General features: G+C 38.6%; 1 protein-coding gene across 1 annotated transcript; it reads left to right on the top strand.

Annotated features, from left to right (window-relative positions):
* The first annotated feature begins 2,722 nt into the window (after window positions 1–2,722).
* Window positions 2,723–24,779, top strand: LOC134814206 (uncharacterized). Its single transcript, XM_063822269.1, has 18 exons — window positions 2,723–3,008; window positions 3,180–3,336; window positions 3,619–3,826; window positions 4,055–4,175; window positions 4,836–4,923; window positions 5,640–5,849; window positions 6,144–6,277; window positions 7,183–8,293; window positions 14,549–14,744; window positions 14,931–15,028; window positions 15,281–15,395; window positions 15,693–15,764; window positions 16,696–16,805; window positions 20,262–20,403; window positions 20,781–20,897; window positions 22,893–22,988; window positions 23,644–23,748; window positions 24,012–24,779. Exons 5-18 carry the CDS (start codon window positions 4,921–4,923, stop codon window positions 24,182–24,184), a joined length of 2,682 nt encoding a protein of 893 aa, XP_063678339.1. The 5' UTR covers window positions 2,723–3,008; window positions 3,180–3,336; window positions 3,619–3,826; window positions 4,055–4,175; window positions 4,836–4,920; the 3' UTR covers window positions 24,185–24,779.
* Window positions 24,780–26,117: the final 1,338 nt, after the last annotated feature.

The following is a 26,117-nucleotide window of genomic DNA, read 5'->3' on the forward strand; positions in this document are numbered from 1 at the left end:
AAGTCAAATTTTTCAAGAGCTGAGCCTGCTGAGCTTGCTGATGCCACGAGTGCACTGACAGTTTCGAGATTCTTAACAGCTGTAGATGCTTCAAAATCTGAGTTGGCCTGTTGCAAAGCCCTTGTGTTCCTGCAGCTGTAACAAAATTCACCTCTCTGTTTCTTCAGTGTTGATACTGGTGCCACGAAGCAGTATGGGCACAGCCATTCTACCATGGAGTTGATAGCTGACCTCGTTATACCCTTCATAGACAGGCAGTCCACATGCCACTCTTGATGACACTTAGAACAGTCAATGAGGTAAACTTTACCGTTAAAAGAGCGTTGACATGGACATTTCTTCTTGTCCCTATGTTTCCTGTTTTCCTGATCTTCATTGTCCACTGTAGATTCAGCTAAAATGTTGCGAGACAAGCTATTAGATGTTTTAGGAGTACCTGAATTCTTCCTATTTGTCGCCATTCTCAAATCAAATATAAGTAATACTGACCAAATAGATCCGACTTGGGGTCGGCTCCCGTTAAGTGTTTTGTTTTGGAGGGGATTAGGACTTCAGAGTTGATGACCCTCAAATTATTTGTTATATAGTAGTGTTGAAAGTATTAAAACTAGTGAGCTAATCATCTACTTTTATTTATTCCGCAGGTAATTCTCGGTAGTTCAATGAAACAATAAGTTTTATTTTACATTCCTTTCATAAATAAAATCTTAAACCACGAATTAGTTAAATAGAAGTAAACTTGAGGAAATATTCTTTAGTGGTTGAATATAATTATTCAAAAAACTTTATTTGTTAGTATTTTATTATGGAAAGTGGTTGAATTTAGTGAGACAAGGTCAGTTTCTCTATAGTCTCAGAAAAATTTCTACTTTGCAGTAGGCAATGCTGAGTGGCAGGAATGACGGACTAAAACGCTTGGGGCTAACAATGGCCCATTGATATGTTGTGTGGGGGGGGGGGGGGGGATGCAACGTCAATTGTGACGGTGTGTGATCTTGTTGATTTACGTAGCCCGGGTAAATAATGTAACAGATGAGGTGGCCATTCTTCATTGTTTCCTGATGCTTATTGAGAAAATACTAGATGGGCAAGTTATGTGACTAATGTTGTGCTTGGTAATAGCTAATATAGGACCTGTTTTCTTGATAGTTTCACCACCGTCCAAGGCGAGATGCACAATCTCTACTGTCATTTAAGTATCATTTACAGCTGAGAATAGGGGTTAAATTTCAATTATTTAACCTTTTGGTGCTGTATAAAAATAACTTTAATTTATTATCATTATTATTAAGGGAATAAGTCTTTTATCGACGATAGCAGAAGGCCAAGCATGTAAGTTATCTTGTGCATCAGAGTCAAAGCATTTTTTATGATGACCCCATGTACAGTTAATATTTTGGATTCTTCCAGGAAGCATCCCGTGCACAGACCTTGGTCTACATATATATTAAATTATTAACCATTCATTCTGTATGTGCACGAAAATTTATTTCAATCAATATTTTGTACTCTTGAAACGCAACTTTAGTGTGATCCAGAACTGGAACTGAAAACACCAGTACAAAAGAATTTGTCCGAAATAGGAAGCCAATCCATAATCATGGCTTCCCCTCAATTTCGAAGTTTCATGATTAAAACAATACAATGGATGCAGTAAACCCTGCACTTTCAATAATGACTCATATTTATTATTATAATTCAAAAGATTATGTTTGTTTGTCATTTTTCGTTTGTATGACCGCCCACATACAAATTTGATGAGAAATAGGAAGTTAGCTATAAACGGAAAGGTTGCATAGCAACAGTGTTGTAATGCGCACATGCACGTGCAAAGATTGCTGGAACAGCATTTTGATCGGTTTTGTGGCAATAACGTTGTGTTAAAAGTGTTTCACATTTAAATCAGCTGTATCTTCAGTTAAGATGACAATTTTTTGATGCAAATAAAACTAGCTTTCAAAGAACACTACTAGCTTCATCTCTGTTACCACGAACTTTCTAGTTTATTATAAAAAACACTGGCTGGAACATCCAAGCATTTGATTTATGAAACCTATCACGTGACCATATTCCTCATATCTTTTATCTGATATTTTGGCCTGCTACCACACCCTCTTTATGATCTTCGTGCAGCTTGGTCCTGGGCCTCCTGTAGTCAAGAAGACAAGAGGTTCAAATGATCCTTACTCTGTTTCCAGTATCTTGTTGCAGGTATTTCTTCGTTTTTTTTCGTACTGGAAGACTGACATCCTTACACAACTGACATCCTTACATCAACAAAAGTGCCATGGCGCTGCGTCTTTTAGTTATGCCTCATTGACACTTATTTTTCCTTTTAAGGATAGAATATAAATGATGAAATTCTTTTTCTCTGCTACCACAAAATGCTGGCAAGTTTGAAATGCACCAATTGTATCTTAGATAAACTGATGCCTGGAATCCATCATTTCTAACTTAGCTTTAAATCTTTAAATCTATCTGAACTGTAAAATACAGAGGATGGCAAAATATAACAACAGTATTGATTTAAAAATATGGCAGGTAAAACACAATACAATCCCATTGAATATTTTTACCAAGTTACATTTCAACCTGTTATATCTCTGTAAACTTGAAGCTTTTCACGATATTTTCTTGTCGGTTTCTTGGTGGAACTAATCTCTCTAATTTGCAAGTTAAAATGTTAACTTCACCAAACTTACATTCTACTTACTTATTTCTTAGGATGAGGTAAAAATGTTATGGAGGATAGCAGCCAAGTCATTATCCAGACGACCTGTTCAGTGTCACTCAGTACGGAGGGAAGCATAATCCCCTTTACACCGGGCGATGTGTACCTTTGTGCAAGTGACAACGCTGATGTCACTGACTTGTGGTGTTTGGTTGTCCTGCACAAGCGTAATTTTCCTAGGAAATACAGTATTGTCAGGCAACTGACCAAGATAACAGTGAGGAAGAGGGGTGACAAGATTGGGTTTATTGTCATTGAATTTGATGACACAAATCAGGTTAGAGTTATACGATTTAGTTTCCCAATCCAACATTGTTAATAACAAGTCACAACCTGTGCAAAATTCTACTCACAGTGATTGGTGGTTCCAAAATCTTATGAATGTTTGAGTGTTTTAATATCAATTTTCTTTCCAATAATGCAGTCAATCATTTATATTTTTGTTCAGGTGAAACTGAAGGATTTTCCCTCCGATCCAACATATTTTGCAAAAGTTCTTGACTTTTGTTTCAACAACAAAACTGACCCTGATCTGATTGAAAAACTTAAAGATGAGAAATTGAAGGAGAAGCTTCAAGACATTGACACCAAGCCAACCTACAACGGTACATTTTATCAAACATTGTTGCTTGTAGATTCCCCTGTTACAACGAAGAGCTATCGTAAATTAAAAGGAAAGTTACTAATTAGTTACTTATTAAGTTATTAGTTACTAATTGCTAACTAATTAGCACCTAACTAAACTGCGTGTGCCCTGTGTATATGTGTGTATAATGCAGTTATAAGCTAATTTATATTTATCGATTAATCAATGACTTAAATTGTAAGTTCACAACACTAGTTACCACTAGTTACCACTAGTTACCACTGGTTACCAACTAATTCAGGAACTGGAGTTGACAAACCGATCATTATTGATATTTCTCCCGAATCTTCCTCACGAGGGAGCACATTCGAGCACTTTGACGACCGTTCAGTCTCAAGTCTGGGTAGTTTGGAGAGCGCTGAGTTTGTTGATGCTCACAAGGCGATCAGACGCAGCTTCGCTGGGAGTAACAGGGCACTAGATGCTGGCTGTATTACTCCACCAGTTAGGTATACAATATTAAGAGTGAAACACATTGTGAAGAATTAGTGAAGTTTAGTTGTACTGTGCTTTGGAAGCTTTCATATGATAATTTATGAGTTGATTAATAAGTTAATCAATAAGTTAATTAATAAATTAATAACTAAGTTAATTATTAAATTAATAACTAAGTAAATTATTAAATTAATAACTAATAATTAACTTGGCAGTTGGCACGTACTCTCTTGATACTTCAGATGCATTGCAAGCATCGAAGAAACCCGAGTCATAAACGAGGCTGACGTGGAAGAGATTCCAGAAAAGGAACAACCTACCACAGCCACTAAAAACCACTTTAATCGCAGCTCTGCTGGGTCGGTAAGTAAATCACGCTTCATTCCCCCAACTGCAGTAAAACTGCTCTATACCGCGTGACATGACGTCATACCGCGTGACATGACGTCATACCGCGTGACATGACGTCATACCGCGTGACATGACGTCATACCGCGTGACATGACGTCATACCGCGTGACATGACGTCATACCGCGTGACATGACGTCATACCGCGTGACATGACGTCATACCGCGTGACATGACGTCATACCGCGTGACTTGACGTCATACCGCGTGACATGACGTCATACCGCGTGACATGACGTCATACCGCGTGACATGTCGTCATACCGCGTGACATGACGTCATACCGCGTGACATGTCGTCATACCGCGTGACATGACGTCATACCGCGTGACATGACGTCATACCGCGTGACATGACGTCATACCATGTGAACCTTTCCAATGGAGAGGAAAAATAATAAGTTCAGTGTATGGAGACTCTCCATACACTGAACTTATTATTTTTCCTGATCTATCAAAGCCCAAGAAAGCTGGTATAGAGAGGTTTCGCTGCTGTACACAATGTAAATAACAACTTTCATAGTAAACTTGAAATTCTAATCAACCGAATTAGTTGATTAACCTAATTAGTTAGTTAATTAACCTAATGAGTTAGCTGATGAATGTTTTACACAGGGTCGCTCCTCACTAAAACAGAAAATGTCACTTCACCGCGGTTACCACAGCATGGGCAGCTCCCCTGTCTCTCCTTCACTACTTAATGGTTGGCAACTACCTACACAGCTAGATTAGTATCACCATATAAGGAGTTATTACTATATAAGGAGTTATTACTATATTAATAAGTGTATTATATGGGACATTAGAAACAATTTAACAATATTTTATCAGCTTTTTTAGGTTTTAAATTGCTAAGCTTAGCAAATGCTATTGACAGCTATAAAAAACTGTACTTAAAGTGTTAAACCAGTCTTGATAATAATGTTTCCTAGTATTGATAATAATGTATCCTAGTCTCGATAAATTTAATGTATCCTAGTCTTGATAATAACGTATCCTAGTCTTGATAATAATGTATCCTAGTCTTGATAATAATGTATCCTAGTCTTGATAATAATGTATCCTAGTCTTGATAATAATGTATGCTAGTCTTGATAATAATGTATGCTAGTCTTGATAATAATGTATCCTAGTCTTGATAATAATGTATCCTAGTCTTGATAATAATGTATGCTAGTCTTGATAATAATGTATCCTAGTATTGATAATAATGTATCCTAGTCTTAATAATAATGTATGCTAGTCTTGATAATAATGTATGCTAGTCTTGATAATAATGTAGGCTAGTCTTGATAATAAAGTATCCTAATCTTGATAATAATGTATGCTAGTCTTGATAATAATGTATGCTAGTCTTGATAATAATGTATCCTAGTCTTGATAATAATGTATCCTAGTCTTGATAATAATGTATCCTAGGTGAAGGGTTTTCTTCTAAACGGGGACGTGCCATCGCAAGAGCATTCTCTCACAGACAGTACCTCGCAAGATGTCTTATCAATAGCTTCCTCGCACGGCTCTGGTTCCACCCCGCCGCGGGAGTTTGTTGTATCCGCGTTTGAGCCGAACAACTGCGGAGCTGAGTTTACTGTGTCGTCTCAGAGCTCCTATGATGAACTCAGGGGCAAGGTCAGTACCGTCAGAAATGTTTATTATAAGAATTTAGATTTCTCTGCAGCAAATGTAACAGACATTTTTAATTTAATTCTTTTTAATTACGACCGATTTTATAAGTAATAGGTGAACTGATAATTGTAAAATATACAGGAATGGAATACGCAAACCTCTATTTCACCAAATTTGAATGTTGTATAAACAATTAATCAAAGTTTGGACCATCATTTGCTTGGTTGGAGTTCCACTTTTCATAACTAATATTTTCTAATAATTTCTAATATTTTCTAATATTTCCAATATTTTCAGTTGACAGCAGCCACTTGCCGCCCGGAAAAGAGAGTGGAGTACCCCAAATACTGCACTTTTAACTACCCAGCTACTTCCCCTCCTCTACCTAGCTTCCCTGATGTCAGCCGCCGCTCCAAACGCAGGCTCACTAGGTTTCAGCTACCCTATCTTTCAGATATCGTTGTAAATATTAACATATTTCTCATCATCATGACAAAGAAAAGGCGACTTTATAACTGCAAATTTAAAGAAGGAAACAATCCTAGCTTTGTATTTAAATAATGAAAATAAACTTAGTCTAATCTATAACCATTAACCACTCTCCCATATCCAAAAAATTTTTAATTTCCTACATTCTCAATTTTTTCGTTTTCTGTGGCCCACTCAACTTCGCTCGCATAAAAAGTCTTTGTATTCGCGCGGTTCAAAGATTTTTCATGGCGGATTCCAGATTCTCAATTTTACCTTTTTAGGGCCCAGAATGCTTTTTAATAGATAATCCTAGGTTACTTTTGGGGGCGAAGCCCCCGAAAATTTTGGAAATTTAAACTAGATTTGGCCTCCTGTAACGAATCTGACAATGGAGAACGATTTTAGCATACTATTTTCTGATTTCAATTTTTATTGGGATAAATTGTCTGGATTCTAGAATCCCTAAACACTTGGCTTAACTAAAGCACGAAATAGGAGACAGCATGAAGTATCAAGAGTTTATAATTTTGGCAAAAATGCCCCAATAATTAGCATCTGGTTAGTGGTTACTTGATGCACAGATTTTGTAGCTAATAGCAACAAACTTTGGTCTGTGAAACGAAATTTGATAGACTGGATCAGTGGATCCCTGACTGAGGACATTTAAATAACGGTCCAGCAACTTTTAGTCTGCTCTTTCACTTAAATTCCTACTGAAATATTATCGAAAATTCTCAGAGTTGGCTCTCGAATTTCCTACTTTTTGTCAAAAATTTCCTACTTTTAAAAATTTCCTACATTCTTAGAATGCGAGAATGCGGGTTTTTGGATATGGGACCACTCTAACTAATTCTAATTATTCCAGTTCAATAAACTCCTCACAAGAGAACGACCTTCTAAAGCCCTCCTCTCAAGAGCCGGCGGCTAAAGAGCGGCGCCGTATCCTCAGTGACGGCACCGCCTCTTCCACCGCCTCCTCCACCGCCTCCTGTAAACGCTCCACCCTGAACACCCTCCACAGCAGAAGGTCCCGGTTAAAATCCTCCCCCAGCATCCCAGACAGACGCTTCTCCAGCTACCTCCAGAGGATACAGCACACTTTGTATAATGGTGGGGAGGTGGATGAGGACTACGTTAAGAGGAGCAAGTCTTATGATTTCGTACCGGATGAGGCTACTTTAGATATTGGGGCTGCTCAGGCAAAGTCAACGTTCAGGCATACGGGGAACAGGCAGAAACTGAGGTCTGATCATGTGAAGATAGTGAATAGTGTACAACAGGATAACGGGGTTAGGGAGCCCTTGAAGAAGATAGATAGGAACAGAGACATGGCCTTCAGCTACAATCACACCACCAAACCAGATATTGTAGAAATCTCTCAGGAATTCGAGAAATGTGACTCTGATTTTCTTCCTGCTACTATCATTGAATCAACGATAGTATCGGACGAATTAGATTCCATAGGAAATCTCCTGGACTCTGATGGACCAGAAAAAACGGATTTGTACTCAGATTCCTTATCTCCTCTTAACAATGAGAACGATAACGGTAACTATGGTAACCAGTCTGGTAACCATAGCAACCAGACGATTATAGTAACCAGTCCTGCCAGAACATTGAAATTGAATGAGGATGTTGATGTGATATCAGTAGATAGAAGAAGTTCAGATATTGAGAATATAACCCCAAACTTGGTAACTATGGTAACTAACTTGGACAGTGGTATTTCAAATGGGATGCAGGTGGTTGTGGACAAAAACGTAGATCATATAAATTTTGAGATCGAGGAAAAATTGACAAACGGTACACATGACAACCTGGCCCCGCTAGAGGAGGAGATTGAGCCTGTTCCTAAAAGTGAGGAGGTGAAAACTGAGGTTACAATAAGTGATGAGCACACAAGTAATGAGGTCGAGGCCGGGGGTTTCGAGCTGGGTGATCTGGGCGATCTGTCAGATTCTAGTATCTTCATGAAGGTGAGTGTTTATTAGTGGGAACTGGGAAGCCATGGGGGTATTTTGGGGAATGCCTGACTGGATTCTTGAAATCCCCCATAATTATGTCCCCCAATTTACCCAAAATACCCCTTGACTTCCCCTTACGTCAATTTTATTATACACTTAAAGTTCTGCACGAACTTTCTTTATGATCTATACTGATAACTGCTTTTACTTGTAATTTGACCATAATGATCTGTGTGATCTTGTAGAAATTGTTTCATCTGAAACTATAGTGGATTCTTGAAATAGCACTAGTCGCAACAGTCTGTCAATTTACTTGCTGATAACACCGCGTCCAGCCACACCCATTCGGCCACGCCCTTATTATTAAACTTGTTGCAGCTTGTTGTTAGATTTAAGTAATAATGTGGCGATTTCATCTCCAGGATTACCTCCTTTCAACTGTATCCGTTTAAATATAATATCTATTAATACTAGTCATGCACTGAAATTGTTAATGTATAACGTGTGATTGCTATTAAGTAATGGGGGGGGTCCAACTACAAAAAATACGAACGCACCCCTAAAATTTCAAATTCGTATTCGTATTTTTTCCTTTTTTTTTCGTATTTTTTACAAATCATCATTTTGATAAATAGAAGATCACACATCTTCGTAATTAATCAGATCTAAGCTCAACTAAGCAGTGAAGAAACATTAAAATAATATGTAAACCATCATATATCATACATAAAACTTGGGGGTGCAACAACAAAACGATGAACCCACACAACATTTTGAAATTCGCTCCCTTTTTATCGGTTTTTATTAAAATTTGGGATATTATATTGTGATCCATTTTATGTTTTATTGGAAATTGGTCCATTTAACTGGGGGGGGGGGGGGGGGGGGGGGGGGGGGGGGGGGGGGGGGGGGGGTCCAACCCGATTTCCGATATGAGGGTTGATGAGGCCAAAATCGGAATCGGAAAAATCGGAAAAATGAGAAATTTACAGAATCGATCTCTAAAACCTCTCAGAAGTGATATAATTCAACCAGAACCCCTACATAATACGTATGCTAATATATATTGTGATGAGAAAACGAACCAATTGGACATTCCATTAGTATGTTTTATGTGTTTTTCCACTGCAGGGGCTAGTATGCTCACTACTAGTTGGAGTTATCATGTACTCCCAGACCCGAGTGCTTTCGCCTCTTGTGAAATCGATTGTTTCTGCTCATTGATTTTATCCCTGTAACTTGTTATTATGTATTAGTACAACACTAGGTACCGGGTTATATTTTGTGGTCCGGTCTTTAAACATACCATAATATCACTAATATAGTACACTGCACCTTAAATGTATAGTCAAGTACATTTGTATCGTGACACATGCTTATTATTGGCTTGAGTCCTCCTCCTCAGTCCTCCTCCTCATCCTAAGTCTTCTTCCTCCTCAGTCTTCCTCCTCCTCCTTCTTCTCCTCCTAAGTCTTCTTCCTACTGAGTCCTCCTCCTCCTCCTCCTCCTCCTCCTCCTGATTCCTCCTCCTCATCCTCCTCCTCCCCAGTCCTCATCCTCCTCCTCCTCTTCCTTCTCCTCCTCATCAGTCCTCCTCCTCAGTCCTCTTCATATTCGTCCTCGTTCTCGTCCTTAGTCCTTCTCCTCAATCCTCCTCATGAGTCCTTCTCCTCAGTCCTCCTCCACAGTCCTCATCCTCCTCCTCCTTCTCCTCTTCATTCTCCTCCTCATCTCGTCCTTAGTCCTCCTCCTCCTCAGTCCTCCTCCTGAGTCCTCCTCCTGAGTCCTCCCCCAGTCCTCCTCATCAGTCTCCTTCCCCTCCAGCCTCCTCCTTCTCCTCCTCAGTCCTCCTCCTACTCCTCAGTCATCCTCCTCCTCCTCCTCCTCCTCCTCCTCAGTCCTCCTCCAGACCTCCTCCTCATCAGTCCTTCCCCAGTCCTCATCCTCCTCCTTCTCCGTCTTATCAGTCGGCCTCCTCCTCGTCCTCGCTCTCGTTCTCAGTCCTCAGTCCTCCTCGTCCTTAGTCCTCATCCTTTTACTACTCCTCCTGACTCCTCCTCCTCAGTCCTCCTCAGTCCTTCTCCTCCTCAGTCATCCCCCCAGTTCTCCCACCACTCCTCAGTCCTCGTCTTCAGTCCTCCTCATAGTCGTCCTCCTCGTCCTCGTCTTCCTTCTCAGTCCTCCTCGTCCTCAGTCCTCCTCGTCTTTAGACCTCCTCCTCATCAGTCCTTCCCCAGTCCTCCTCCTCCTCCTCCTTCTCCTTTTTATCAGTCGTCCTCCTCCTCGTCCTCGCTCTCGTCCTCAGTCCTCATTCCTCCTCCTCCTTAGTCATCATCCTTTTACTCCTCCTCCTCCTCCTCAGTCCTCTTCAGTCCTTCTCCTCCTCAGTCATCCCCCAGTTCTCCTCCCCTCCTCAGTCCTCGTCCTCAGTCCTCCTCATGGTCGTCCTCCTCGTCCTCGTCTTCCTTCTCAGTCCTCTTCCTCCTCCTCCTTCTCCTCCTTCTCCTCCTCCTCCTCCTCCTCCCCTTGGCCTTCCTCCTCAGTCTTCCTCAGTCCTCCTCCTCTTCCTTTTCCTTTTCCTCCTCAGTCCTCCTGGCTCCTCCTCCTCTTCAGGGGATCATGTTTGCGAAAAGTGGAAGGCTAAAGGTAAACACTTTATCACGGCTCTAACGACTAACGTTCCAGGACCTTATAACTGGCCTTGAAGGGATGGTTCATTATCTAGTACAATGTGCATTGCAACTCTAGTTGATGATGATGACAGGGAAGAGGCTGAGCTTGAGGCTCCCAATGATGATGATGATGAAATGGATATTTATAACCAGTCAACTGGAGTTCTCACAACCGACGGCCGTTGGTACCATGTTGATACTGCTGCTGAGAAGTTCATGAACGACGGTCGGTCATCAATGGCAGGTCATACACGCCAAAGGAGAATCAAAGGCTACAGTATCGCCAGGGTGTCACTTTCTCAGCCATGTGAATCGCTTGGAAAAGACTGTAAACGTGTATCTGTTGGTGACAATGGCTGGTTCGACAATTCATGTCAACATCGCATATATTCAGCAAGGCTGACAGGTCGTCTGTCTGCCGTGTACCCACTAACTCCTTTTGTTCTACCCATCAGAACTATCATGTTTGGGTGAAGTCTGATGTAGATGGTAAGATTTACCTATCAAAAGAAGTTTTGAAGATCACTAGGAGAATTTGAAGTTTTCCTCTATTTTTAATCCTAAGGAATTTAAGCTGTTACTATAACCATGACTACTTTGTGTAATAAGTTTATCTAAAGAAAGATCTGATAGAATATTAATATGAATGTGCCATATATATAGTCTATATATTATAATATATAATGGGTTCAGCCGAAGCTGATTAAATTTCGTTTTAGGGACCCAACTTACCAGATTTTAAAAGTATGCGTATTTGGCAATAATATTCTGTGATGTAGCCATCGCCATCAAAGACCTTTATAAATCACAATTAATACATCATAATATCTGAATTGTGATAATATCCCAGTGATTTTGACATTTACGCTTACGTGAGATTGACAAGCAGCTAAACTCCAATTATTAATTAGTAGGTAATCGTAGTATTGTATTTTCATTTGTTCACCAGTTTTGCTGCGTCTTATTTATCTTCTCTGATGTCATACAGTGTATACTGTATATATACAAAGATACAACGCAGAATACCAATGGATTTATAGATCCATTTCTCTGGGATATTTCGTTATTTCTAGAGTAAAAAATTTTGGTAAAAAATACGAAAAAATACGAAAAAATACGAACGCACCCCTAAAATTTGAAATTCGTATTCGTATTTTTTGTAGTTGGACCCCCCCCAGTAATACATAATAGCAATAAGTAAATAAGTATAAGTATAGTGTGTTTGTATTTTTTGTTAGGAGACTGATTCACGCCCATATCTTGATGCTGGCAGATTGGCAGAGTTGCAGTATACAATATACATTATACAAACTGTACAATATACATGTAATTATACAATATACATCTAATTATACAATATACATTTAAATATACAATATACATGTAATTATACAATAATCGGTTAGAAGCTGTTTACAAATTTAAGGCCCTTTAAAAAGTTCACCTAGAAAGTTTTCTCAGCCTCGCTTCTACCGAGATAAAGGGTTGCGTGTGGGCAGTTACCTCTGTACTTGCGTTATAATAAATAGCTTACTGCAACTCTTATTGTATTAACGAGAATGGAATTCTATTGATCGAAACTGCGAGCTGTCGATGTGTTGCACATAGTACATTGTACATTATACATTGCAATTGTACAGAAATATTGTAGTGGTCACTATTAAAGCATAATGGAAATGAAAAAGTACGGATTGTACTTGTTTTATTACAGCAATAACGATCATGTCTCCAATTTCCTCTGTAGGAATCCCTAACAACAAAACGAAACTTACAATCAAAAGATCCACCCCAACAGTTTTTATAATCTACTAGTATTATCTAGTAGTACCCTCCCTCAGCGACCCCTAGTAACCTAGTAACCTAGTAACCCCTCCCTCAGCGACCCCTAGTAACCTAGAAACCCCTCCCTCAGCGACCCCTAGTAACCCCTAGTAACCTAGTAACCCCATCCTCAGTGACCGCTAGTAACCTAGTAACCCCATCCTCAGTGACCCTTAGTAACCTAGTAACCCTCCCTCAGCAACCCCTAGTAACCTAGTAACCTCTCCCTCAGCGACCCCTAGTAACCTAGTAACCCCATCCTCAGTGACCCCTAGTAACCTAGTAACCCCATCCTCAGTGACCCCTAGGCCTAGTAACCTAGTAACCCCTCCCTCAGCGACCCCTAGTAACCTAGTAACCCCATCCTCAGTGACCCCTAGTAACCTAGTAACCCCTCCCTCAGCAACCCCTAGTAACCTAGTAACCTCTCCCTCAGCGACCCCTAGTAACCTAGTAACCCCATCCTCAGTGACCCCTAGTAACCTAGTAACCCCATCCTCAGTGACCCCTAGTAACCTAGTAACCTAGTAACCCCTCCCTCAGCGACCCCTAGTAACCCCTAGTAACCTAGTAACCCCATCCTCAGTGACCCCTAGTAACCTAGTAACCTAGAAACCACTCCCTCAGCGACCCCTAGTAACCTAGTAACCCCTCCCTCAGCGACCCCTAGTAACCTAGTAACCCCTCCCTCAGCGACCCCTAGTAACCTAGTAACCTCTTCCTCAGCGACCCCTCGTAACCTAGTAACCCCTCCCTCAGCGACCCCTAGTAACCTAGTAACCCCTCCCTCAGCGACCCCTAGTAACCTAGTAACCCCTCCCTCAGCAACCCCTAGTAACCTAGTAACCTCTCCCTCAGCGACCCCTAGTAACCTAGTAACCCCTCCCTCAGCGACCCCTAGTAACCTAGTAACCCCATCCTCAGCAACCCCTAGTAACCTAGTAACCCCTCCCTCAGCGACCCCTAGTAACCTAGTAACCCCATCCTCAGCGACCCCTAGTAACCTAGTAACCCCATCCTCAGCAACCCCTAGTAACCTAGTAACCCCTCCCTCAGCGACCCCTAGTAACCTAGTAACCCCATCCTCAGTGACCCCTAGTAACCTAGTAACCCCTCCCTCAGCAACCCCTAGTAACCTAGTAACCTCTCCCTCAGCGACCCCTAGTAACCTAGTAACCCCATCCTCAGTGACCCCTAGTAACCTAGTAACCCCATCCTCAGTGACCCCTAGTAACCTAGTAACCTAGTAACCCCTCCCTCAGCGACCCCTAGTAACCCCTAGTAACCTAGTAACCCCATCCTCAGTGACCCCTAGTAACCTAGTATCCTAGAAACCACTCCCTCAGCGACCCCTAGTAACCTAGTAACCCCTCCCTCAGCGACCCCTCGTAACCTAGTAACCCCTCCCTCAGCGACCCCTAGTAACCTAGTAACCCCTCCCTCAGCGACCCCTAGTAACCTAGTAACCCCTCCCTCAGCAACCCCTAGTAACCTAGTAACCTCTCCCTCAGCGACCCCTAGTAACCTAGTAACCCCTCCCTCAGCGACCCCTAGTAACCTAGTAACCCCATCCTCAGCGACCCCTAGTAACCTAGTAACCCCTCCCTCAGCGACCCCTAGTAACCTAGTAACCCCATCCTCAGCAACCCCTAGTAACCCAGTAACCCCTCCCTCAGCGACCCCTAGTAACCTAGTAACCCCATCCTCAGTGACCCCTAGTAACCTAGTAACCCCTCCCTCAGCAACCCCTAGTAACTTAATAACCCTCCCTCAGTGTGCTCCAAACAACAGCCCACTATCAGACACCACCCCTGGTGAGGAAAGTGATAAGAGCGAGTCCACAGCGCTGGAGAAGCGCACGCTGCGCCCGCGCGAGCCACTCGCTAACGTGCGGACCCGCGGAGAGACTACTTCTAGTACAACCTCCAGTACAACTAGTTCCGATACTAAACCTGATCGACCCAGAAGGAGTAAGTTCAATATTCATTAAGTTAAATTGTCCTGTCTATATAATAAAACTGTTAAAGTGTTAATTCACTTTAGTTGTAGTTGAGAGTCAATTCAGTTGGGAGGTGTTCCTAAACTTGGTGCCCCCCTGCCCCCCCCCCCCCCCGGCCCCCCCCCCCCCCCCCCGCTTCCTAAACTTGTATCCTCAGGGAGTGAATCTGATGCAGGTATTGTATACCCAGGCATTCCCAAACCTCACGGCTTCATCAATCTCGGCAACACATGCTACATGAACTGTGTTCTTCAGGTATTTTCTAATTAGATACAATTTTGTTGGCCGTTGGGTTATCAATTATTAATTATTGATTAATCAGTTTGTCTGGTATCTACATATCATTCCAATATTTTCTAATTAATTAATTATTTATTGATTTCCTCTCTCATTTCGAGGACGTTTAAAAATTCTCTCCCAAGAAATTCTCTGACCAATAATAGGTTTTACTTAAAGCCTACTAACCACTATTTTATATTAACTTGTTTTTAATCTCCCCCTCCCCAGTGTGTTTTGACGGTGCCCTCATTTAATACCCTCCTTCATGCCCCTTCAAACCCCTTCAGTCCTACTCTATTTAACTTTCTAGCTGCTCTACTCCAACGCAAAGCTATCTGTGGAGGTTACACTTTTTATGTTTTTCTAAAACTATTGTTTGGTTGTTTATTTCAGATAATCAACGAATCTTGATTAATTTGTCTTTGTATTGTTCAAGTGTTCTGATAATGATTCTTAAGCTTAATGATGCACAGTTATGTATTAATTTTAACGAATGTGACTTTCTTCCAGGGGCTTAATCACACACAGGATTGTACAAATATAGAAATGATCGAGTAATTTTAAGCTATAAATAATATCTCACAATGATACAATGTATAATCTTTCCTAATCTTGCAATTATTGAATGGTATGATTTTAGGTGCTAAAGAGAAAAGAGAACTTCTGGTAAAAGTAAAGAATCTTATCTCGGAGGCTACATCCCTGTTTAAAGGTACGTTTAACATCAATGTAATTTTTATTTATTTAATTTTCGTTTTCTGCAGAATGTTTTAAAATACTCTAAAAATATTTTATTTCCACCTAGCTTTTGATGATATTCCTAATATTTGTTTATAAATTCTGAACCGATATATAACAGAAGTGCATAATAATTGATCTCATACTAAGTTTCACATGAATGACTGAAATGTATCTTTTTTTGGGTTCATTTTCAAAGTCGGTGCCTGTAATAAATGTTTGAATTTATTTAATTTATTATAAATGTCAGATTCGATTTTGCACTCGCTCACTTGTCAATGCATGTACTGGTCATTCGGCGAATTTTCTTTGAAATAAAATGATGTGTTTGTGTAACAATTTGAAAGTTTATTGATAAAAAAAGCTGATAAACCAACTTTCGGTAAATTGATTACTGGAGCTGAAGCAGTATATTAAATAATTTGTGTTTAAATCAACATGATTCTACGTTTTGACAGTTTAAAATTATTGGAAAATGTTATTTTTCGACAGTCAAATAATTTAGATATTTAACAAAAACATTATATAACAAATAGCACCTAGTTTCTAAGGAAACAAAATATAATAATAACTAATAATAACCAATAATAACCAATATTAATCAATAATAACCAATAATAATCAATAATAACCAATAGTTACCAATAATAACCAATATTAACCAATATTAACCAATAATAACCAATAATAACCAATAATAACCAATATCAACCAATAATAACCAATATTAACCAATAATAACCAATAATAATAACCAATAATAACCAATAATAACCAATAATAACCAATAATATTAACCAATAATAACCAATATTAACCAATAATAACCAATAATAATAACCAATAATAACCAATAATAATAACCAATAATAACCAATAATAATAACCAATAACAACCACCTCAGGATCCAAACAGCAGGACGCACACGAGTTCCTGGGCAAGTTTCTAGACGTTCTGCGGGAGGAGAGGAAACACTCGCTGAAGTGTCCTGTCTCTAGGACCTTCCAGTGTGAGGTAAGATAAACACACACTTACTAATAAATAAACAAATTCTAATATTTCCACCAAGCCTTGACACCCTAAAAAGATATTTAGAGCTTGATTATTCGTAATCTCAAAACTAGATCTTCTCCAATGTTTTGCATTGATAGTGTACACACAGCACAGTGGATCCCACTACGGCAGAATCAGTGTTAGCTGGTGGTGTTTAATATTTTTAGTAATCCAATAACACTAGTCGTAATTATGTAATGATATTAGATTTTAAACTAATATAATAGTTACATGGTTAACCTTTATTAGTAAGACACACTGATAACCAATAGTTTAAACTACCTCACACAGTGCACAATGTGTGTACTGTGTACTGTGTGTACTTTGTACTGTGTGTACTGTGTGTATTGTGTGTATTTTGTACTGTATGTACGGTGTATTGTGTGTACTGTGTGTACTGTGTGTACTTTGTACTGTGTGTACTGTGTGCTCTGTGCAGTATGTACTGTGTGTACTGTGTGTACTGTGTGTAATTTGTACTGTGTGTACTGTGTGTACTGTGTATACTGTGTGTACTGTATACTGTGTGTACTGTGTGTACTTTGTACTGTGTGTACTGTGTGCACTGTGCAGTATGTACTGTGTGTACTGTGTGTAATTTGTACTGTGTGCACTGTGCAGTATGTACTGTGTGTACTGTGTACTGTGTGTACTGTGTACTGTGTACTGTGTGTACTGTGTACTGTGTGTACTGTGTATACGGTGTACTGTGTGTACTGTATGTATTGTGTACTGTATGTACGGTGTATTGTGTGTACTGTGTGTACTGTGTGTACTTTGTACTGTGTGTACTGTGTGCACTGTGCAGTATGTACTGTGTGTACTGTGTGTAATTTGTACTGTGTGTACTGTGTACTGTGTGTACTGTGTATACTGTGTGTACTGTATACTGTGTGTACTGCACAGTGGGCCACCATACTACAATTGACGAAAAATTGAGTTCTTTTAAAAGGAATTAAGTAAGTTTTGTATTGCAGTAAAAAATCTTGGCTATTAGATGCAAAAAACCATAATTGAATTGATTAAATGGCTTTCGCGCAGCGCGTCGGCGAATTTACGAAATTTTTTGACTGCCAATTTTTTCACTTTTGGCAGTCAAAATTGGCATAACCCATCATTATATTTCTAAAATTGGCTTAAAACACCGTATATTGACTCCTAATCAAGGTGAAAGTACTCTCTTTGCTTCAATTCATGCAAAAAACCATGTAATCATATCATTTAAGCTGAATTTTTGGCACGCACTCAATTTTAGGCCTCATTTTTGACTAATTTTTGCTTAAATTTGGCCAAAAAAAGTTTATTTGCCTCAGGTTGCCCCACTAATGCATGGTACCATCTGAAAGCTCAGACGATTCTCTAAACAATGGTAGAAGAACTGTTCTGGGTTTTTTTTGGGTCTTTTTCAGAAAAAAATTCCAAAGTTGAAAAAAGGCCCAAATTTGATGGAATTTAGACTTACCTTGCAGATTTGAAAAAAATTATTTTTTCTCAAACAAACCCCATTTTGAACATCTTTCTTGGCTCTCAATGTCGTGGCCTGGTGCCATGAGGTTATGGGGTACTAAAAAGTGGTCTGTTTTGGAAATATCATCAAAAAATGCTATTTTTCTGGAATTTTACTGGTATTTTCTGAAAATTTCAGAAATTTCTGGCATTCGCGCCCAATTTTCTGGTTTCAATTTGACATAACTTTGGCTACGATCAATATTTTTTCATAATTCAAAAACTAAAATGATCAATAGCCTCAGGACTATCAATTTAAAAACATTCTAAACACATTCAACGATTATCTTTAGCAAAAACTCGAATTGGATGCCTCTAGACCTACATTTCAGCCATGAAAAATTTCTATGGAATGAGCCAAAAAATTTTTTCTGTGACTTATAAAGGACCAAAATTTGTTTAAAAATCAATATTCAACTGATTTGAAGTAAAAAATAATGTTTGAAATGATCTAAATTGATCACTGATGGTCTATTACAGTATGACCCCCTATTCTGGCCCACTGTGTACTGTGTGTACTTTGTACTGTGTGTACTGTGTATACTGTGTGTACTGTATACTGTGTAATGTGTGTACTTTGTGTACTTTGTACTGTGTGTACTGTGTGTACTGTGTGCACTGTGTTTACTGTGTATTATGTGTACTGTGCAGTATGTACTGTGTGTACTGTGTGCACTGTGTTTACTGTGTATTATGTGTACTGTGCAGTATGTACTGTGTATACTGTGTGTACTGTGTGTAATGTATGTACTGTGTACTTTGTACTGTGTGTACTGTGTGTACTGTGTGTAATATGTACTGTATGTACTGTGTGTACTGTGTACTGTGTGTACTTTGTACTGTGTGTACTATGTACTGTGTGTACTGTGTGTACTGTGTGTACTGTGTACTGTGTGTACTATGTACTGTGTGTACTGTGTGTACTGTGTGTAATATGTACTGTATGTACTGTGTATTATGTGTACTGTGCAGTATGTACTTTTAGTTACAGAAATTCAGAATTTGGCCGCCAAATTTTTTTGAGGCCTAAATCAAAAATCCGTATTCAAAATAAGGTGGAAATGCGATTTCGAGTCGATTCCGAAAATTTCATGCAAAAATTTTGAAAACTGATTGAGTTGTTACAACTTTAATGAGATCAATTCCGCGAATATCGCGAACCGAGATATAGGCAATTTAGTTCATTTTTTGTGTTTTTTTCGCCTTAGTATCCACATTTAAACAGATATAAAGCTATAACTTACAGAGAATATGTAGTTTAGGCTTACCTTTCATATAAAGTAAGTTTCATTCAAAAATATTGATATTTGCCCAATTTATGGGACGAAATCTACCAAATTTGGTGCGTATGACCAAATATGGGCATAAGGTTTTTGGCTCATAACTCAGTCATTTTTGTCCAATCTTGATGAAATTTCATATACGAGTTCAGGAGACCACTAGCTACAAGTAGAGCACCATAAACCTGGGTTTTGGGCATGTTCAGGGTATTTGGCTAAATTGGACCAAATATGGGCGTGGCTGCCCCACGGGCACCGTTTGGCGGTTGGGGTCCGGGACCCCATCAAAAGTTTGGTCACTGGTCCTAGTTTGTTGGTCAACTGCTATCTCGAAATCAAGTTTCACAAAAAAATACCCATTGCCCCCCCCCCCCCCTTCTTGCTACTTTAATCAATATTTTTCAATTCATATATCAAATTATTCTTGATTCATTAAAATATTATAATATAATAACCTCGATCATTTTTATCAATCAATTAAGTGAATAATATTTACAATACGTTGCATTATTTTACTTATCAAAGGTTTCTTCCTCCATTTCATTTCATTATCTATCAATTAACAAATTATAAATGTATCAATGTAACTAATTACCTGATTAGCTAATTAGGTAATTAGCAACAAACCCAGGTAATCCACACTCTACGCTGTGTAGGCTGCAGATCAGGTGGTCAGAAGACCGAGAAGTATTATGATTTCTCCCTCAACCTTCCTGGCCGTAATCTCCAGCCTCACAACTTAGCTGAACTGTTGGAGGACTACTTTGCTACAGGTTACTATTATAAATTATACATATTATATGTTATATGAGATTATAGGAATCTTGTGGTTACAATATTCCTGATTAGATTTACATTATAATACATCAGTTGGATGTTTAATAAACACTGCACCTGTGTTTCAGGTTATAATTAATTAAATAGTTGTAATTAATTCCCTGTGGTTACTGGTTCTGCTCCAATTCATTATAGCTTTATAGTTCTTGAACCTACAGTACAGTATAAAACTATAAAACCCTTGCTATTATTACATCATGAACTCTGATAATCTAAAATTACTGTGTTTATTAAAACTATTCCAATGAACTGACCAATTAACTAAATGTACCAATTAACTTACAATTAATTAACTTTATATTACCTGTTACAGATGAAGTGGAGTTGAAGTGTAGTTCCTGCGGACACGACACAGCTCAAGTGCAGCACAGGTTCTCACAATTACCTCAGGCTCTGGTGCTACACGTACAGCGCTACGCTTTCTCGCGCAGTAAGTTATCATACAGCCGTATGCTTTATTGCGCAGTGAGTAAATGTGAACAGCATTCCTTTATCGTGCAGAAAGATTCCAGTAATATTGTGCTATTCTCATTTATATAACAGTACATTTGCGTTACAAACATTATCTTGTACGTACAAAATTGTAATAATAAAGCAGTGGCCCTTTGAAGATGGGGGTCTTATTATACTACTGACGTCATATCACACTTGAACAGTCCCTTGTGCTCTTTGTGGTTGCTAAGTAACTAGTAACGATGGTAACTTTGTGGTTGCTTAGTAACTAGTAACGATGGTAACTTTGTGGTTGCTTATTAACTAGTAACCATGGTAACTTTGTGGTTGCTTAGTAACTAGTAACCATGGTAACTTTGTGGTTACTTAGTAACTAGTAACGATGGTAACTTTGTGGTTGCTTAGTAACTAGTAACGATGGTAACTTTGTGGTTGCTTAGTAACTAGTAACCATGGTAACTTTGTGGTTGCTTAGTAACTAGTAACCATGGTAACTTTGTGGTTGCTTAGTAACTAGTAACGATGGTAACTTTGTGGTTGCTTAGTAACTAGTAACCATGATAACTTTGTGGTTGCTTAGTAACTAGTAACCATGGTAACTTTGTGGTTGCTTAGTAACTAGTAACGATGGTAACTTTGTGGTTGCTTAGTAACTAGTAACCATGGTAACTTTGTGGTTGCTTAGTAACTAGTAACCATGGTAACTTTGTGGTTGCTTTGTAACTAGTAACGATGGTAACTTTGTGGTTGCTTAGTAACTAGTAACGATGGTAACTTTGTGGTTGCTTCACGATACCCCGGTCCGATCTTCACGACCACCGTGGTAACGTTTAGCCCTTTTATAGGCGTTCCATTATAAAACACATCTTAAGGTAGGTAGTTATTAAAACTTTAAAATATTCAATATAATGATATAGATAATATATATACATATCTGCCAGGCATTTAAATATATTTTGCAATAGAAGATGGTGTGTAGCCAGTATCCACTTTCCAGGCTCTTTAACATGATGTGTAGTTATCCACTATCCAGGCTCTTTAACATGATGTGTAGTTATCCACTATACAGGCTCTTTAACATGATGTGTAGTTATCCACTATCCAGGCTCTTTAACATGATGTGTAGTTATCCACTATACAGGCTCTTTAACATGATGTGTAGTTATCCACTATCCAGGCTCTTTAACATGATGTGTAGTTATCCACTATACAGGCTCTTTAACATGATGTGTAGTTATCCACTATCCAGGCTCTTTAACATGATGTGTAGTTATCCACTATCCAGGCTCTTTAACATGATGTGTAGTTATCCACTATCCAGGCTCTTTAACATGATGTGTAGTTATCCACTATCCAGGCTCTTTAACATGATGTGTAGTTATCCACTATCCAGGCACATGTTTTATGTGTACCAGACAAAATAGTTGTGAGTTTTAAATGTTTGTTTCTTATAATATCCCGTTTCAATTTATGGCCCAACTATTCCTGCGGATACCACAACGTATATGATCACAATAGAAAAGCGCCAAACTTTCATATTATCCCAAATCCATATTTGCAAAAACAAATGTGTGGCACGACAATGTTATTATATTTCCAAATGCTGAGAGAAATTACTTTTCCAGTTATTATCAGATTTAAATAAGATAATAGTATTTGGTTTATTTCAAATTAAATATCTACTAATTATCAAAATTCAAATTAAATATTTACTAATTATCTAATAATAGTAGAAATAATCTACTAATTATCTAAATAATTGTGCTGCATAAAACTTGATTTTATCTATCTATCCATTTGATATTTCATTAAGTTTGGTTATATATATATATATAATATATATATAGTATAGTTAACAATGTTAACATAGTTAACAATGTTAACAATGTTAACAATGTTAACAATGTTAACAATGTTAACAATGTTAACATAGTTAACATAGTTAACAATGTTAACAATATGTTGTGTTCAGGTGGATCGCGGGAAGGTAAGCGGCAGGACAGTATACTCATCCCCTCTAGACTAGACATCACTAAACTGGGCAAGGACACTGTCAAGGGCAGCCAAAGTAAGTACTACTAAGCACTGAAATGGTACGAAATACATTTCCTTGATCGGGTGCATCCTTTAAATTATAATGTTATTGTTCTTTCCAGATAAATCTGGAGATATTTGTGTAAATACTACATTAAGTAATAATAGCAAGGATTTTTAGAAGTCTTAAACCAAAACCCGAAAATTTACTTTGCCAAGATTGTCATAATATATAATAATGTATCTATAAAATACATAAACTATATAAATACTCTTGGGTAATTCAATAAAATTAGGTCAGATCTTTCTCTTATATCTTTATGTATATCTTGTTCCTGTTTAGAAAAGAACAATCAGACCATAAAAGGCAAATGAACTGGACTGTATTTAATAAAGAGGCTCCATGCTTTGACAAAACAGCACGTAATCACAGCCAACAACCTGGAGACACAATTTATTGAATATTTCCGGAAAATTCAGCCCTTTCTTTAAATTTGCCACCTGCCGAGTAGTGCCGATTGTACAGGACTGCTCGAATTTTTAGATTTTACTAGGACACTCAAAAATGTGTTTTTTTAATAGTGACACATCGATCAGCCTGCTGAATTGACCGATGAAGTCCCACAGTCACTGTCACGTGTCAAAACACCAGTAATTAGCCTAATTAATTAATTAATTACTCCCCACAGGTAGCAGAGTATCAATACCGGACAGCAACACTCCGCCTGTACCCCACAACTTACGTACTCGCACTAAAGGCCTCTACTCTTTACACGCAGTTATCTCCCATCTTGGTGCGTGGTTTGTTATATCGCCTTGGTACGGGATGTTATAGGATATTGAGAGGTTTATCACAGGGAATAATAAATAACATGTAGTTAAAATAGCATGTAGTTAAAACTTACCTTTTATACAAAGTCTGTCTCATCCAAAAATATTGATATTTGGCTAATTTATAGGTGTGTACGCCGGTGTACGTGATTTTAATTTGTTCGGTTCTCTAAAGATAAGTTACCACAGCTCAGCAACCACCAGCGTTACCATAGCAACCCCTCAGGAGAATCCCGAGAGTGTGGCCACTACATCTGCGATGTCCGTGAGTCTGGTCAGTGGTACTTTTACGACGATGTAAACATGCACGTGATAGACCTGCACTACGTGCGCGCGCAGCGCAAGAACTCCTGTTACCTCTTCTTTTACCTGAAGGACGACAACCTGCTCGAAAGTTGAAATATATATTTATATAAAATATATATTTATAAAATATCGATCACGTTTTTTAGACTTTGATGGTATTTTTTAGGATATTCCAGGTTTCAGAGGCCTACATCTAGTCTATTCCCTAGTTTTAGATGTTGATGGCTGCACTTAAATGCTTGCATTTGACAATGTACCCGAGTGAAAATAATTTTAAAAGAGTTAAAATGAGAAAGAGTCATGAAGTATTGAAATCTGTCTACCCGTTTGCTGATGAAAAAATAATCGTTTCTGGTGATATCATATAATACTTTTCTGGTGCCCCTTCCCTCACAAATTGCAATGCAAGCTTACTTTAAGTTTTTTATGAGATGATCGACTTTTAACTTGTCATAAATCTTATTTTACTAAATGTAACTTATTTTATACGTAGTGTGTTAGATATGATTAATATAATTCATAGAGAGCTTTAATTATAATTGATGGGTCTCTTTATCTTTGATCGCCCATTTCTAAAAGTTGCTGATTTGCTCATACTTGATCTTAATTCAGAGTATTTTATTTTGTGCTAATTTGCCTTATTGGGATACATGTAATTACTTTTTGTTAATGTTATTACAAAATCGTTAAAGTTTATCTCGTTAATTCTACAAGGAGCAGTTAATTTTCAGTGTGCGAAACCTCCGTCACTGTCGAAAGGGTCTTCATTAGAGTCACGCCGGAACGCGCAGTTGTGCTAGTGTTATGGGGACTATGTTCGGCGATCAAAGGTTTCCACTCAAATCGAGCACGTACCGTATTTTCACGTGATTTTGGAATTTAACATCGCGTGACCAGTAAAAACAATGATGATCGAAGGCCCTGGCGACGTAGCATCACACACCCACAAACATCGTACCGCCTCCCAAAGCACGCATCAAATAGTCTGTTGAACCGTAAAAAGGAAAGTTGGTTGATATGGGACTCTTTCTGGTGGAGAAAACAATCAGGTTAAACAATCCTACGATGTTGTGATCATATTCCCGAAAACGGAAAATACAGAACAACTTCCAGAGTTAAGTTTGATTGGTTAATCGAGGAGAGTATTCTGAAGTGTTGTTTCATCCTTGCTGCAATACTTGTGCCTTAATATCACCTATTTATTAAATTCTAGAATCTGGGCCTTGAATCGAGGGACCATGTGCTACATGTAGAATTTTACACCTTTTTTACGGACAAATAAAAACGTCATTTTCTGCAGCACATGATTTATCTCGGTCAGGGTCGATGGTATTAAACTAGTTTTGTGTACAAATTTTAGAATTTACTGTTTGACTTATTGACGAATCTTGGTAAGGTGAAAATTTAACATAGCAATTTTCCGACAGAATCGTCCACAATAATATAATATTTACTTAAAGGTTTACAGCTCACAACTCAACGATAGAAGTAATTACTGTATAGTCAATAGTGCACTGATTTAAAATTGACGGTTGAGATCAGATATATTACACGATTTTTACACGATTAGAAAATTTATTTGTTATACTGGAATAACAACAATTTTCAAACCTTAGCACTTAGATTTTCTTCTCGACAAAATAACGTTACTGTTACAGCACTGTTAACAATGAACAGATTAACTGTTAATACATCTCGTCCGTTGACAATGAACCGCTTCATCGTTCATGCGTCAACTTATCAATCCTCCCAGCTGCAGTGGCGTAACTTAGTATATAGTATAGGGCCCCGCAGACCCCGCTGTGTGGGGGGGGGGGGCGCCGTATAAGGGGGGCGCAATTTTCCTGAATTTTAGGCCCTTTCACTGAAAAAACGCCTTGTTTGTGTATTTCCCTGTCCAATTTAGCGTTCGGTCGACGCTAAAAATATATTTGGGGTACCCTTTTTTGCTTCAGGGGGCGCAAAAAGCTGTAGGGGGGCGAGAAAAAAGTACCCGACCTTTTTTCTTTTTTTTTTTTTTTTTAGG

The sequence above is a fragment of the Bolinopsis microptera genome, chromosome 4, assembly GCF_026151205.1.
Source record: "Bolinopsis microptera isolate Bmic1 chromosome 4, MBARI_Bmic_1.0, whole genome shotgun sequence".
Classification (NCBI taxonomy): domain Eukaryota; kingdom Metazoa; phylum Ctenophora; class Tentaculata; order Lobata; family Bolinopsidae; genus Bolinopsis; species Bolinopsis microptera.